The sequence below is a fragment of the Haemaphysalis longicornis genome, unplaced genomic scaffold (assembly GCF_048455015.1).
Source record: "Haemaphysalis longicornis isolate Haplotype H1 unplaced genomic scaffold, Haemaphysalis longicornis Haplotype H1 scaffold_9, whole genome shotgun sequence".
Lineage (NCBI taxonomy): Eukaryota > Metazoa > Arthropoda > Arachnida > Ixodida > Ixodidae > Haemaphysalis > Haemaphysalis longicornis.
The window spans coordinates 23,169,528-23,185,871 of NW_027526460.1; the positions used below are offsets into that span (position 1 = coordinate 23,169,528).

The 16,344-nt window shown below is 47.5% G+C and overlaps 2 protein-coding genes across 2 annotated transcripts in view; one reads left to right on the top strand and one right to left on the bottom strand.

The window, feature by feature from the left end:
- Positions 1 to 16,344, bottom strand: part of LOC144152472 (solute carrier family 2, facilitated glucose transporter member 8-like) — a 285,436-nt gene that overhangs the window by 138,192 nt on the left and 130,900 nt on the right. The window lies entirely within an intron of this gene.
- The window catches only part of LOC144152351 (uncharacterized), a 72,201-nt gene that overhangs the window by 23,527 nt on the left and 32,330 nt on the right, over positions 1 to 16,344 (top strand). The window contains 6 exon segments of the mRNA XM_077683619.1: positions 2,068 to 2,177; positions 3,407 to 3,621; positions 6,144 to 6,325; positions 7,395 to 7,558; positions 11,164 to 11,218; positions 12,672 to 12,878. Coding sequence (XP_077539745.1) covers positions 2,068 to 2,177; positions 3,407 to 3,621; positions 6,144 to 6,325; positions 7,395 to 7,558; positions 11,164 to 11,218; positions 12,672 to 12,878 — 933 coding nt within the window.

Below are 16,344 nucleotides of genomic sequence, written 5' to 3' on the forward strand. Positions count from 1 at the left end.
CTGCGTAGTTAGCCTGCAGCGTGTGGCACTTCGCTTAGAAAGCGCGTGCTAAAAGCATTTTCGTGTTCGTTTCCGTCGTTTGAAGTTAATTATCAGTGCGTCAAGCGCAGTTTGACCTCATGGAGACTTTATAGCCGTATGAACTGTGGTACATTCTCCGCAAACAACTTGAGCGTGGTGGTGCATCACGAATGGGACCGAAGCGTAAGCTGCGGCTTGTTTCCCCGATCAACAATGTAGACTACCACGATCGCCGAGCTAAGTTTCTAGATTTCCCTTGTTTGCAACAAATGCATAAGGCAGGAAATCATGAAGCGTTTACTTCTCGCAGAAACGCTCCGCACACACACCCGCCGTGCCTGCCCGCACGGCCGACGGAGCAGCTCGAACCGACGCAGGTCGCGGCAGCAACAACTTGTCGCCGCTTTTTAAAATTACACTAGTCGTGGAACAGTAATTCCACATTGGTGAAAGTGGTTGTTGGTGTAGTGAGAAGTTGTGCTAGGTAGTGTCATCATCTGTGGTTTTCAAAGCGATGCTCAAATATCTGCCGCGATCTACGCGGACCAGCCGCGGAGGTCAGTCCAGCACCGCGGGCCCGTTCACGCGCGGTGTGGCGAGTGGCGAGTGATAGTCAGTATATTAATCTCTATGGGACGAAGGATGGCGACATCTGCGCGCAAGCATTGGCCGAGGCCGTACGTGGCAGGTATCTTGATCATCTATCGCTTAAACGGCAATCACCGGGGATACAAAGTTACACATACTAGAAAGGGGGTGACAGTGAGGTGAAAAGTTGTATTAGGGACTGTCATTCGCAACTGTAGCGATAGCGGCGAGAAATATCTGCCGCGACGCTAAGCCTAAAGGTCCCAACATTCGATTACGTGCATCCGAAGCCGGCGGCGAGCTGTTGAAGAACCCTCTCGTCGCGCGCGCGCGCGTCGCGTTTGGGTTCCCCTAACTTCTTGAGGCCCCCAACGCTCGGTTCTCCTATTCTAAATCTACCCATTACCCCAAATCATTAACGACGTGTTTGGCCTCGTACACAGCCTCGCCTTCTGTGAGCAATCGTGAGTTTCGAAATTGATGCTAGAGAAAGGCAGGCTCACTGTAAACAGAAAAAAAGCCCACGTTGCAGTTATAAATTCCACGCCGAGGTCCTAATGAAAACAAAGTATAGGCATGTCCAAACACGCTAAAAGGCGTTGAAAACTCGCGTTCATACCATTGATACATTGCGGACAAGTAGTCGCGAAAAGTAAACATATCAGCCGTGCAGAGTACATGCTACGGCAGTGATCGTTAATCAAATCCGCGCATAATTATGAAAAAACATTGTAGGGAAACAGGCACTGCTTAAGCCAAACTGCAGATTATAGCAGCACTTTTAAGCATGTGCGGCGAAGCATTCCGATCACCATTCTCCCGTAGTCATTCATTTACCAGGCAGTGCGAGCAGTAATCGCGGTGAGATCACAACTGAGCGTCGTGTTTCCGTCTCTGTTACAAGGTGTTCCTTGCACACACAGTCTCGTACATGACACGTCACAGGTATTTCAAACTCTGCTAATTTATGTTAACCCACCTTTTTCTTTATAGGACCTTAATCCATATTCATTCAAGCATTAATCACAAAGCAAGTATTAATCCATCTTAATTCATCCTTATCAGTGTTAGTCCACTTTAATGTATACCTGACCAATCCCTAGTATTAATCAATAATTAATTATCTTCAGTCATCATTAATCATCACTTATACACGGCCGACTTGCTGTGGTTTGCTTCTGGCCTTTCTTGGGCTTCGCACAGCTCGTGTCGACCCCCTGGTCATTCAAAGTCACCTTCAAATGAAACATACAAGGCTTCCGTATAAACAACTATTTATTGCGCTAGTCCAAAGAACCCAACCCGCAGATGTCATTGCTGCCAAAGCAGTATTGTGTGTACTCTTGTTTCATTTGACCTCTTTCGTGGCCCCGCGAACAAATTTACGAAAGTGTGCCCGACGAAATATTGATAAATTTGTGTGACTGTTTGCTCTTTCCTGCGTATTTCATAACGAAGAAAGTACAGAAGAAGATATCTGAAGAGAAAAAAATTGCGGAAGCTTCGATGTTCGACCTTTTCCGGAAGGCTCGAATTCGGAGGAACATGATCATCATCACAATGAGCTGGTAAGTGCTCCGACAATAATTGAAAAGCCGCTACCAATTACCCGCCCCGTTCGCCGCGTTTTCTGTTTTACAGAAGCCGTCTACAACTGAAGCCCTGTTAGAACTGCTTTGGTCTGACTTTCAAACCTTCTATTGTTTTCTTAAGTCTCCTTTGCACCGTGACATATCGCTGCACGCCCGAGCGTCATTACAGCATTTTCGCAATCTTCTATGAATGCAGGGATCGCCATGCGGTAGACAAGCGCGTAAAATGTCTATACTATATACTGTTGACAACAATCTCTATACCGTAGACAAGACGTAAAAGCAATTATGGGCCGCTTGGCAGAACACCGCTCGCTGAGAAGAATATTTTTTGGGCTGCGTTTTGGAGCAGTATTCTCCGTGACGTTCGTGGGTGGACGGTGTATTATACAATCGCAATGGGTGAAAGGAAGTTTCTAGTTGCAAAAATCAGCTTAGCGGCGGAAGACATTGGGCATAGTTGAACTGTAGCCGATTGCCTTCATCTGCACAATGTCCCCATAGCCGCCAATAGAAAAAAATTCAAGGCTGTTCCTCCCTGAGAATGTGGATGATCTGCGGCGCTGTATGGCACCAGAGAGAGTTCGTTTGTCATTTGCAGGGCCGTAGCGCAGCACCACGCTGCAAGTAATCATTGCATGACCCGCACACTTTGAAGGTTGCCACGTCAACAACTTTTTCATGAAAGCAACACCGTAACATGTGCAGTGCGCGTTCATGCCTCGCGACAGCTCGAGCGTTTCAAAGCATCATTACATTCATTCTCGAACCACGGTGCGTCGCACACCACACAACTTAATCCGAAATGTCTCACCAAAATGAAGAGAGAAGGCTCTTTATTAGAGGAAGGCCGAGAGGTCTGCCGGCATGTTGTCGCCTATAGATGCTACTCTGCGGAGAAGGGCAGGCGGGAATAAAGTAGCTATAGGAAGTAAGCCGCCCGGAAGAGACAAAAGAGAGGAGGAATTAAAAGAAGGGAAACCAGTGAAAACAGAGAAGAAAAAGGAGGTAGCCTGTGAGGTTGATAGGTGGTTTCACATAGTAACAATATTTAGACCTATATCGTGTCCGCGACACCGATGTTGTGGAGGTAGCCATATAATGCGGCTAGCACTTTCCGCTGAGACGAGGGAGATAGTGGGGCAGAAATCTCGCATATGTCCCCTTGTGATGGAAAGGCGTGGTACCTGGCAACCTCGGCGCAGGGTGGCCAACAACTGCGCCTACTACGGCCTGCACATCAACGTGACCAACATGAGCGTGAACGAGTTCCTGAACTTCTTCCTGCTGGGCGTGGTCGAGTTCCCGGCTTCCGCGGTCGGCTGGTGGGCGATGGAGCATTTTGGGCGCCGATGGAGCAACGTGGCGCTGCAACTGCTCGTCAGCGGAGCCTTCTTCGCATCGTGCCTCATCCCCGCCGGTGGGTGGTGCTCCAGCACGCGTAGTACCGCTGCGTGGATGCGCCTAATCCGCTGGATCGTTGGAGAGGCTTCAAATCAAACCACTCCTGTTGCAGTAGCATGTAATCCACAGTCTTCCAAACGTTCAGTAAGATAGAGAGAAATACTTTTATGTAAAAAAATTAGGGGAAGCTTGCACTCACGCGCAAGGCTTAAATTGCGAAGCTGTAGGTTTCGTTGTTTATTCCATAGTGCTAGTCGTCATCATCGTTCTCGTCCTATGCATCGAAGAAGCCGTCGTCTTCGCGAGTGACAGGTGCAAAGTCACTGCGCAGACGCTGCCACGCGAAGGGTTCTACTACAATACTGAGCGCATGCGCACGACGACACTAGAGGCTCTTATACGAACGAGCCGAGAGGCGCACAATATGACGTAGATTATTGTTCGAACAGGTGTTTCGACGATTACAGCATGGCTCCTTGAACGAATGAACCAAGGAGCGCACGCTATGACCTGGTGTTCTCGTTCCCAACAGGTGTTGTGATGATTACGGTGAAATGCTCCTCTCGAGCCCTGCGGCGGACGACATCACGTGTCTTTGCATTGTCTAGTAGGTATTGCAACATCTCCGCTACAGCGGCGCGATAGCGTTCCTCTCGGGTAGTTTTCTGCAACACCGAACTTGCGGCCAGTAACAACAGCTCCGCTGTTAAAAACAGAGTGGCATACTATAGACTGCTTTGCAACCGTGGAAGCATAAGAGCTATGCGCGAGTTTGTGCGACTCTAACATATGCGGTGCACAAACACGTCAGCTGAAACAGTACACAAGCTCTCAAGCGGCTCATTTCAGAAGCGTGAAGGTGCTTTTATTCTGCGATTGACTTGTTTTCTAATGCGACTCCTTTTCGATTGATTTACGTCCTCGGTGCGAGACTTGCACAAATTACGGCTCACAAAAAAAACCTACGAAATCTAAGAGCTCTAAATGCACATCCCATCAAATTGACTATTGCTGAGAAGAGCATTTCGCCACAGATCTTTAACAGGGATAGTACATTGTACCTGCAGTCACAACAATAAGAATATAGAGACATCTGCTAAATATTTTTTCTTATAAAATATATATATATTTTTTTCGGCGTAATTGGACGACGAGCTTATAAATACGTGCACAGAAATACGAAATGTTGTCTTGAGAAAGATCGGCATCCGATCGAAACGTCGACCAATAAACAGTTTTGTTAGAAGCTATACCCATTTTTTACTATTCGCTACGGCAACCAAAGACAGCCCTTCTCCTATATATATATATATACAATTTTGATAAATTAGTTCACGTCATGAGTGTTTTGCCTGATTGCCTGAGAGGGGTAAGGGGCCGACACTTCGTAGGGCATTTGGAATTGCCTTTTTGTCAATACCCTAGACTTTCTGTGTACTTTCTGTGTGAATGAACGGTCAACTCTTAGGCAACGACGAAATGAGCTGATGTTGCAATCCACGATGTTATCTTAGTAACAATAAAAACGCATAAAAAGGAGTAAAACTGGCGCCTAAAAGTTATTTTTGTGTAAACAAAGCAATGAAAGAAAACAGGTAGAACATTGTTCTGCTCTGTTCGAAATATCACAGGGGAAAATGTTCTTGTTTTCCGTTAAAGTGACATTGCCAGTAGCAGTCATGTCGTGTCCTCAAAGAATAAGGCGCACGCGCTGTAGAAGCCATGGGTGTGGGCAGCCGACTCTATACGCGTGGATCTCGAGTTAGTTCACTGGCTACTGGCGCCACCGGGTCAATCGTGGTGTTCCGCAGGGGGGAGTACTGAGTTTTCTCCTATTTAGCATTGCGCTCATAGACCTCGTGGACGAAATGCCTGAAACTTTACACGCTGCGGTGGCTCAGTGGCTATGGCGTTGTGCTGCTGAGCCCAAGGACGCGGGTGCGATTCCCACCCACGGCGGCAGTTTTCCGATTGAACGCCCGTGTGTTCGAGTGTGCAAGAACGCCCGTGTGTTCGAGATTTCAGCGTACGTTAAAGATCCCCAAAGGGTCAAAATAAATCCGTAGCCGTCCCCTAAGGCGCGCCTCATAGCGCCTCATAGCCTGTGCAGTTTCGGTGCGTTAAACCCCATAATCAGAAACGCTTGAAACTGTCAGTCACTATGCACGCTGACGATATATGAATCTGGGCTTCGGGTATAACTCGACCACAGTTTCGAGCCCGTCTACAGCGATCTGCAACAATAAAGTCTCGCTACTTGCGCCCTCAAGTACTGAGTTTGCCTCCAGCAAAATGCGCTGTTCTTCCCTTCCCCAGAAAAGCAACGATCCAGTACCCCATCACCCTTGATGGCACTTTAATACCTTACGTTACGCACCACCGATTTCTGGGCATTATTGTGTGTTGTAGTTTGTATCACTTCGCATATAACTGTCAGTGGGTGCATGGAGGTTAGCAAAACGTATGACGCTGCTGCCCAATCATAGCAGCTGGATGTCGTTGGTAACCGGTGGGTGGGTGGACGCAACGCGCGTGCAGAGGCGGCCGTGGCCAGCATGACGGCGTCGCTGGTGGCCAAGTTCGCGTGCACTGCCTCCTTCATGATCATGTACCAGCAGGCGGCCGAGGTGGTGCCGACGCCGCTGCGCTCCTTCGCCCTGGGCGCCTCGTCGGCTTTCTCTTCCGCCTTCAGCATCTGCATGCCCTACATCGTCTTCCTCGTGAGAGACTCCCCTTTCCACCACTTCCGCGCATGCACGAGTCAGATAGTAGAACCCCGGGAAAGAGTGACAGAACAGCCGTTAGGGTTATCATTACTATTCTAGCGAGCACTGGTACTCCTTATGAGACGTGGATGCGAAAGCAGTGAAGTCGAACTGGACGCCTCCTGCTCTCATTCGAGTTTTGCGCTACAGGCAACATTTTAGAGTTTTGTTGCAGGGTATGTTTTCCGTTCCGCCATTCGGTTCGTGCGGGCTACTTTTTATACTTGCTACGTTAGCATGTTGGCGATAGACGGGAATCGTTCGGACAGCATTGCAGGCAATCGGAATCCTATTGGCTGCCCTGCCAAGAGCGGCATGGCATGCTGGGAACTGTTGCGCAGCTGGGTGCGGCAGGCCCGGCGCGTGTTTGGTGCATTCTCCGCTTGCCACGTGGCTCTGCGAATGCCCAGGCATTGCTGTAACAGCGCGGTCCTTTTATGTGTTTTATAATTGCGACGCACGCGCTAGGGACGCTTCGCATTCCATTGGATTTAGAAGCCGGCTTCCGATGCTGGCACCGAAACGTATTCTTACGACGGATTTTTCGTTCAATTGGTCGTTTAATGCTTTCTCATCATAGCCGACGTTGGCGCGACGGCGTGGAAGCGGACTCGTAATCCACGTAAATTCAGTGCATTGCGTTGCGCGTGCGTCGCATTAATAAAAGAGAAAAAAAGAACGGCACTCCTCAACGACGCCTGGGCAAGTGCAGGGCCCCGTGGAAAGCGGAAGTTCACCAAGCACGCCTTGCGCTAGCCTCCCCCAGCTGCGCAACAGTTACCATCCTGCAAGGCTGCTTTTGCCTGGCAACAAAATTCCCAAAAATATAGTCTAAATGATTCCGATCTCTACCCAGCGTTCTAGCGTAGAACGTTTCTCATGACATCAGGAATCTTGCCCCTGATTGTTTTGCGTCGGAGCCATACATGCACGACATCATGTGATGATAAAAAGAAGAGAGAGACAAAACCTGTGAAATTTTTCTTAGTTTCTTTTCGGTATACTTTTCACCGTACGCGTCCAGGGCCGGTACGGCACGTGGATTCCATTCCTGTTCCTCTGCGTGCTGGCCGGTGCGGCGGGTCTGTCGGCCGCCTGGCTTCCCGAGACCAACGGCTACGTCCTCTGTCAGACCGTTGACGACGCTGAGAACTTCGGCAGGGGACAGAAGTTCTTCTCCCTCAACAGGTGGGCGACCGGGTTATGAGAGCCGCATCTACACAGGCTCTCTCGAGCTTGTTTATTCTCTCTCTCTCTCTCTCTCTCTCTCTCGAGCTCGCTAAAATTGCGAGGCAACCGCTCCTGCCAAATGTTCTGTGCACCGGGACGGCTTCAGCGGTAGTTAGGCTGCCCGAAAGTTACAGCATGAACTGACGCAAACTAGCCCGCAACAGCTACACTTGAACCTCGTTATAACGAACACTGATATAGCGAATTATCGGCTATAGCGAACTAAATACAGACTTTTTGTTGGTCACGCTTTATTTCAATGACACCTGTCCTTTTATAACGAAACTGAAACCGTGAGACCCGCGCGATATCGGATATAGCGAAGAAACATTTGACCAGGAGGCTGAGAAGCTAACTGGAAAAACCCCCCGTAGTCCTAAACTGCACAAGTATAAAGGCCCTTTTTTCGGGGACACTGTGGGAAACCACTGATCTCCACTTAGTTGCTGGATGGCGCTTCGCCGCTGTCGCGGCCGGGCACGCGCACGACCACCGGAAGTTCAACGGCTCGTCCCGGAAGTCGGGCGTCTGCTACGCTTCTCAAGCGCTGATAATCGTCCCCATTGGCACATTTTGGCATTTTGTTCTTACTTTATTGCATTTTGGCTATACACATCGCGTTCAGATCGCATCTTATGCTATACCGAAACATGCGACGTTAATATGAAGCAGAATTTATTTGCGAAGGAGAACGAAAATGTAACTTGAGTCTTGGTTTGAGAGGAGACGACGCAGCTCTAACGGGATTTATGCTAGAAATTTATGCTAGGGATTTATGCTAGAAATTTATGCTAGGGATTTATGCTAGAAAGAAAACAACGTGGGCACGGCGTCAGGCTTTAGCCGAGTTTGTGCGCCCGTTCTGTCAAAACAGTTGTCAGTAAAGTGGTCACTGCAGAGCCTGCTGCCTGGGGATGGAGCCCATTTGTCCCTTCTCAATACCCTAGTTACACGGGCACAGTTAACCACGGTTAAGCGAACCCCGGTTCAACAAAACCGCAGTTTGCTACGTTACACGACAGACGAAACTGCTGTTACGTCGCTAACCACGGTTAACGCAAACTCAGCTTGGCCACCTCAGTTTGGTCACGCTAACCGCAGTTTCCGCAGCCGCAGTGCTCAAAATCGCACAAGTCAGTTCGGACGCAAGTGGCGGCGCATCAGCGGAAGTGAAAAAAAAAATCACCTGGCGTTCGGAAGAGACGAAGGTTCTCAAATAGCGGGTGCCCCAAAGCTGTCCCCAAGACGCGCTTGCGTTCTTTTCACCGCTCTCGTAATCAGCGCGACTGCCCGTCACCAGCGGCTCGTTTCCCGATCCTCCCGATCAACTACGACAAAAGCCATGCTAAATTTGTAAATTCCGCGCGTCGTTCGCCAAAACTGGATATAGCAGGCAATCCTGAAGCGTTTTCAGCACTCGGAAACGATCGGCGCGCGCGTCGGCCGTGCCTGCAAACACGCCGGTGCGCCTTCCCCGAACCGGCTCAGACCACGGCAGCAACAGCTTATCGCCGCCCTTCGAAATCAATCTGATCGCGGAAAAGAATTTCCACTTGCGAGAAACTGGATGTTAGTGCGGTGAAAAATTGTGCTATGTGGATTGTAATTTGCAGTTGTAAAGGTAGCGGCGGTCAAATATCTACCGCGATGCTAAGCAGAAAGTTCTAAACCCCGAGCAGACCTAAGCAAGCCAAGCCGGTTGCGAGCTGTTGGGGAAGCCCCTCTCCTCGCCGCGCGCGAGTGCGTTGCGTTTGGGTCAGAAGCGACTGCTTTAACGATACTTTTTTTGTCTACACAGGTTCTCTTAATGTTTTTTTATCGTTAATTTATTTGTGTGGTAATTTATTTTTGTTTCGCTCACAATCAAGTGACCGCGGTCACCAAACTTGCAATTTCGCGTGTAACAGCCAAAACCGCAGTTTGCGATAACCGCGGTTAAACTTCACTGCGGTTACTTTCGCCGTGTAACTAGGGTATAAGTTCGTCACCCAACGCCGGTATAAATCCTGCTTAGAGTGAGGGAATCTGCCTAACAAGAGCTAGCCGCAGCTTAAAAACGACACTGATATGACATTTGCGTTTCGCTGCGTATCACGCACGTCGTACAGAATATTGTAATACTTCCAAGTGGAACGTCTTCCCAGACGACTACTCTGGTCTGCTTGTGCAGTTGACGGCGCAACAAGCAGGAATTTTTAGCGGAATGCGTGCGAAACCAGCCCATGTGTAGCATGCGCTATGCTGGAACGGCCCGACTTCCGGGACGAGCGCTCGAACTTCCGGCGGCCGTGCGCCGGAGAGCTCGAAGCGCCATCCAGCAACTCTAGTGGAGATCAGTGCGGAAAACTTCATGCTGCTCAGTGCTGTGAGTATCCACCATACGAAGATCACATCCTTCATAAAGTAAATAAGAACGCAGTCCTGTTTTGTCGAGTTAAGCCTGTTCTGTTGCAATTTCACGTACTCATGTTTTGGTTGATTGAGCTCAAAATGCAACAAGGAGAAAGGTAAGGGTTGCCGTGTGTATAGTGGGTTCGAAGCCTCAAAAAATGCAAAAAAATTTTTGCGCGAGCCAGATTGTTGATTAGTTATGGACGATTTTTACCTATACTGTTATAACGAATATCGGTTATAACGAACTGATTTGCTGTCCCGACACTACTTCGTTATGAGGAGGTTCAACTGTATTGGTGTTACGCGTTCAGGACTGTGCACTAGATCTATTTCTAAATAAAATAGTGCTCTTTGGTGCATCGGGCTTGAAGATCAGGACTTTACTCGAACTTCCAAGAGACAACGAGTGAAATGGGTTACAGAAACAAAACGTAGCTATGGATACAAAACTGGAGCGCTCAAAGATCATTCCAACCAAACCACAGGCAACTGTAATCTGATTGTGCTTACTATAATTTTCTGTCTAAATAAAGAAGAAACCCTCTCCGTGTACTATACAATGGAACAAAGCATAATGTAGAGTTCCCTAGTTTCTTTTTTTTTCACGTAAGGGCGTTTATTTCCATTAAGCCAATTGGCGCATAACCATTGATAGATATTGCTAACGTGAGAAATTCAAGCCTAAGCATTATTTATATAAATTTTGCATATACGCCTCAGTGGCTGAGGTGCTGTGCTTTTAAGACCTAGGAAACGGAAGCGGGATCATTTCCGTCAGCGGCAGCAGTTTCTAAGTATCAAGGTTAAAAATAAAAACGCCTGTTGTGTCCAGATTACAGCAGACGTTTCAGGATCCAAGGTAGGGGACAAAAATTACTTTGCGGTCTTCCACTATGGCAGTCTTTTTCCTAAAATTATTCTGTTATTTTTATTATCCTCAAGACAGTGCCATGAATAACTCAGGACTGGAGCGTTCCACACAGCATTGTAGGAACCTCTATAGGACATAGAGGTTCCTCTATACCTCTATAGTTGGCGTGCTGTTTCTAGCAATCTTTTCGGTTAGCCACCCCAAAATTGGACGGAATACTATAAAAGTGATGCTCATATTTTGCCCTTGCCCCCTGTTCTACACTTGCATGCTAACAAATATTTTTCTCTCCTTGCAGAGTAAACAAGGAAAAAGGTTATGGGAATGCGGATTCCAAGGAAAAAGAACTGGATGTAATGGCCGAATCTTCACATCCCACAGCCTGACACAAACAGCCTGTGTATCACCATAGCTTTGTTCGAAGTTTACAAGCTCTGGTGTTCCCATCTTTCTATGTTAAAGCCCATCACCCTTGAATTTGTCGTGCCCGTTTGGCGCCTCAACGTCCACTTCACAAAAGACCGCTACAGCACACGTCGACGCCAAATCCATCTTGTTGAGAAGAACGATTACCTTTCACTACACAGTGATCGAAGACATTTTCAGGATGGTTGGAAATTCTAGACTGACGTAGCAACGTTTGATACTCACCCACATTTTACTCTTATTTCACATACTGAAGTGCGCGTTAATTTAACATTTCATTTCCGCGCGATCTACCCAGTAGCAGACACAGTGGCAGAAAAGGCCACATTTTCTTGCTATTAAAAATGTGTACAAAATGCTCGAATTTGTCATTTCACCATATTTTTAATATCTAAATATAGCCTCAGTGCATGCTGTGAATTTCGAAGCAACATATTTATGATGCGATGGAACAGTCGAAGTGCAACCTAATACGAGGTAGCTGGCTACTATAAGACAAAATCTTATTTTAGCATAAGGCTCATTGTCCCCAGAGTGCTTAAAAGGTTTTTAAAGCGAAGCTTTCTTTGTCTTTCCTCTCGGTTTTCTGACGACTGCTGCTGCTGCCCCCCTCTCTCTCTCTCTCTCTCTCTCTCCCTTCGCACCACGGGATTTTATCTTGCAGCAGATAACGCTGGCCTCTGTGTATGGCGCCCGCGGTGTCGAGGAAGCGACTGGCGACGGGAAGCCATGTGTCATATTCTCTGCGCTTGGGACTGGTGCCGTCCAAATGGCGTGCTGGCCAGTGGAGCGTCTTCACTGTTAAATCCGCGAATGTATGCTAACTCGAAGACGTGAGGCAAGACAACGAGGCGTGGCGGCCATGGAAGACGATCAGCGTCGTGAGCATTGCACCCAGATGCAGCAAGCGCCTGATGCACGAGGGTCAGTTTGATCTGTCCGTGCAAATCATCGACGTGACGTCATCAACGTGGTTATGGCCTTCCGCGCGGCGTTTCCAACGACAAGGAAATACACTGCAACAATAAAAACATGCAAGTCATGATGTCAGTGCACAATCACAAGTGTGACGCTTCGCTTTACGTCGATTGACACCTATGCGCGGGATCCACCATTTTTTTCATGTCCCCACGTGGCCTTCGCTTTTGTCCACGTCACTTCTGCTGGGAGAAATACAGCCAGCGGTCCCCGCCCCCTTTTCCATATGTTCGTACGACGTCGTGTCACTGCCACCAGCAACCTTGTCGCCGTCTGCGCAACGTCAGAGAGCACTCAATGACCATCCGGTTGCGCGCAGCAGACGCACGTGGTAAGCAGCGCCCTCGAACATGCTTGAACGACAACGACAGGGCATCCCGAACACGCAATTTCCTTATTTGACTGCGCCAAGGAGGGTGCAGGCAATCTACCAGGACTCGGACAACGGAGCGTCCCGAAACGGCACTGCGGTTGTTACGCTGTCTCCGCTACGTCTCGCCGAGATGTATCGCGTTATGCAACTGTCGTGCGCTAAGCTTGGAAGCACAGGGTGAATCTTCGACTGTCCTAGTCTGGCCCATACGGAGCTGCTTCTTGGTGACCTCCAGTGTAAGTCAACGGACCTATCCTGTTCTGGAGTTTGTTTTTAATGTTTTGGTCACAGCGAGCATTATTCCTAAGTTTGCTGCCAACCTCGGTTTCAGCGCTTAATCTCTGAACCGAACCTGGAGGAACCAGCAAAATGTCCTCGTTTCAGCACGCGTTTCGGTTAACAGGGATTCATTTTGCTGAAAAGGCATAATTTTAAAGCAGCAAACGTTTGCTGTTCTTGTTTCGTTTAAACAATTCCGTTTAAGCGTTTTTATTAGGCGTTGTTCCACTGTTAGATTTTTTTTTATGCCTCGTTCAGTTAGTCTAACTCAGAGTCCAAAAATTAAATAAAAAAGTAAATTAAGGAAGTCACGACTTACGTTGAGCGCAGCGTAATGCGAACCATTTTTGGTTTGGCGCGAGAATGACGCTATGAATCATCGATCGGGTCGACGTCCCAAGAGAGCCTGTCGTAGACACTACGCGAAGTCCCACAGGGGTCGTTAGTAAAATTTTCTTCGGAGTGGTCACGCGAAATAAACGGTTTTTTAGTGACATACATACAAAAAAAAAGCTTCGAAAATGTGCACTTTCACTCGACGCACCGAGATTTTGTTGCCAATTTAGTTGCGTGGTAATTTTAGCAATGTCGCATCGTCACTAAAATTGCTGCTATAAAAATCACTTGCCCGCCCCAACCTCGAGAATGCTGTTGCTATTTGGGACCCCTGTTATGCCACTCGGGAATAGATCCTTGAGCTCGAGCAAAATACCGCCGCCCGCTTTATACTTTCCAGTTATAACCGTACCACCAGTGCTGCAACAATGAAATCTTCTCTGTGCCTCCCCCTGTATTAAGCCCCTGTGTTAATTAAGCATAGATGGCAAGGTTTGCGACACAAATGAAGATTTAGCAGCTTTTAGTGCAGATATGTAACCGTTCGATGTTAATCTGTAAGCGTTTCCTCGTGAATCAGCTGGCGATTTTCTGGAAGAACGATTAAGACGCTACTTTAGGTTAGACAGCTTTTTCAGGTGACCGTTGTACCTTTCGGCGCGAGGATCACCCGTGATAGTGCGTTTTGGTATGAATGTTTCTGTTAGATCATGTACTTTACAAGAAAACATGTCCCAGTCAGTTTGAACAGAACGATCACCCACGTTTGTCAGAAAAGCATCAACAAAGACGGATAACTCGTGATTAATAGCCTGAAAGTTTGCCTTTTTGTAGTGACGAATTACTTTTTTTGTTTTTTGAAGATTTTGGGGATGACGCATCAATATAAAACCTGTGGTTGATTTCTCTGTCATAAGAATCGGTAAAATACGAAAGTGAAATGTGCAGCGAAATCTGCAGCTGAGCAGGATTTGTGGGTAGGCTGCTGTCTTGTGGGTGTGTTTGGCGAGCGATGTCTTGTTACCGGGTCGCTTCTGCAAAGGTGTACTGGCGTCATTTCCTTGACAGATATGACGTAAGTGATATCTTAGTGTACACCGGCATAAAACACTTTCGTGTTAAGATATAAAACCTGAAAACGAACAACCCTAAGTATAACGTACTCTTTAGTACTAAAGGTTGCTTCTCCGCAAGTAGACCCTGTATGCAGGGGTGCATCTTTTAGAGGCCGGTTGCTCCATTGTACTGGCCTCACTGCCGTGACGGATATGACGTCAGTGATATCTTCGTGTATCCGGGAATAAAACACTTTCGTGGTACAACTGAGAAGAGAAGGATCGCTAATGCCAGGCAAGTAGGTTATAGTGGAAGCAAAATCGGGCCGTCTAGTTAGGATTAAGTCAAGCGTGTTTGCCGCGTGGGAGGATATTCTAGTTGCTCGATCTACAAATTGCGTTAAAAATAAGATAGAGCAAAAGTTCAAAAACTTTGAACCTTGTGTTGAAAAAGGAGATAGGGAAGCTGGTTGTGTAGTCCATTTTATATTCGAAAAGTTAAAGTCGCTGACTAAAAATAGGGAATAATTGGGGAAAAGTGTTACGACGTGGTTTATAACGTCGTGCAGTTCATTACACATGTTGGCGACGACGAAAGAGAAAGATAGCCTGCGCCCAGGATGCTTTTTTGATGGCCAATAGTGAGCAATGCCCAGATAAATCCAAGGGCGCTGTTAACGTGTACGCAAAACGATCATATGTTTTTCGATATCGCTAGCAGGAAACCGCCTCCCCGACGCGCAGTTCGATCACAACGATAGATTGCAAGATGACACGCTTGTTGAAAATTTTCTGAATCCTGCGTATGCGCGGGGAGGCATGTTTCGGTCAATACAATTATGTGTGCATCGCAGGTATCTATTGCGGAAGATAAAGAATTGTATTTTTTAAGAATGCTTTTGATGTTAGTGAATAGAACTGAAATTCTTGAATTAGATAAAGGGCCACTACCCCTCGCGCGTTCCTAGGAAGGTACACGTGCCTGGTTGTTATCTTTTCTGAAACCTCGATCGGCCAGCGCTGGGATCAAACATGTAGCATTTTTTGTTCACATATAGCTTATAACCTACAGCTTCGGTGAGTCTGGAGAACACCTGCAAGCGATGCTTCAGGACTTTCACTCAGAGAGCTCTATCATAGGGTTAAATATGTGTATGAGTTCATAAAGAGTAATTTTAAACAGGCATGCAGAACGCCTCACCTCTACCTAGGATAGTTGAATGCTCGATGATTTGGGTAAATATAACTATATTTGACAAGCTTCTTAAGCTGATGCTAACCACCCGAAAGAAGTCACGCGTAGAAATAGTTCCGGCTGGATTCCATTTGTCGCGCACTTTAAAATAGTAAAAAGTAAGCTTTCTCTGTCACTTGGCAGAAAGGGATACTGCAAATGCGTGGCCGGTGATCACTTGTGGGTCGGAAACTTCGCGCCTTATAAAGAAAACTTGCGTCGGCCCAACATACCTTGCAAATATGATAGCAATAACGCTTAGGCATAGCAAACTAGCAACTTTCAGGGGGATACAATAAAGCCAGCATGCATTGTGTGCTCAAGTTGTCTACCAAATTCCGCGTAATTCTAATCTTTATGCTGCGGTCAACAGAAAGTGCACTTTAAGTTCTACGTTGAAGATTTTAAGCCCGAGCGAACAATATATTTTTTTTTCCAAGCGGATGTTTGACATTTGAGGATGAGTAGTGGCTAGATTTATCGAAGATGGTCTATTCGTCTGCACTCACTACTCGTATCGGGTAAGCAAGCACGTGTGTGCTCACGGACTCCGCATCATTGAGAGGCCGTGTTTAGAAACGCAAGCTGCCCTATCTCGTTTCTTCGAAACTCCGAGGTGGTCTGTTTGTCCCCATGGCGCCGATTGCAGTGTGTCGGCGTGCCTCAGGTGACCCCCATTGGCTCGCCCAAGAAAGGACCGCAAACCCTACTGCTCGAGTGGCTCTTCGCGCCGAATCTCTTCAGCCTGGCTCAATCTTTTTCAGATAAGAGGCCGCAACGCGCTCGTCAATAAGTGAG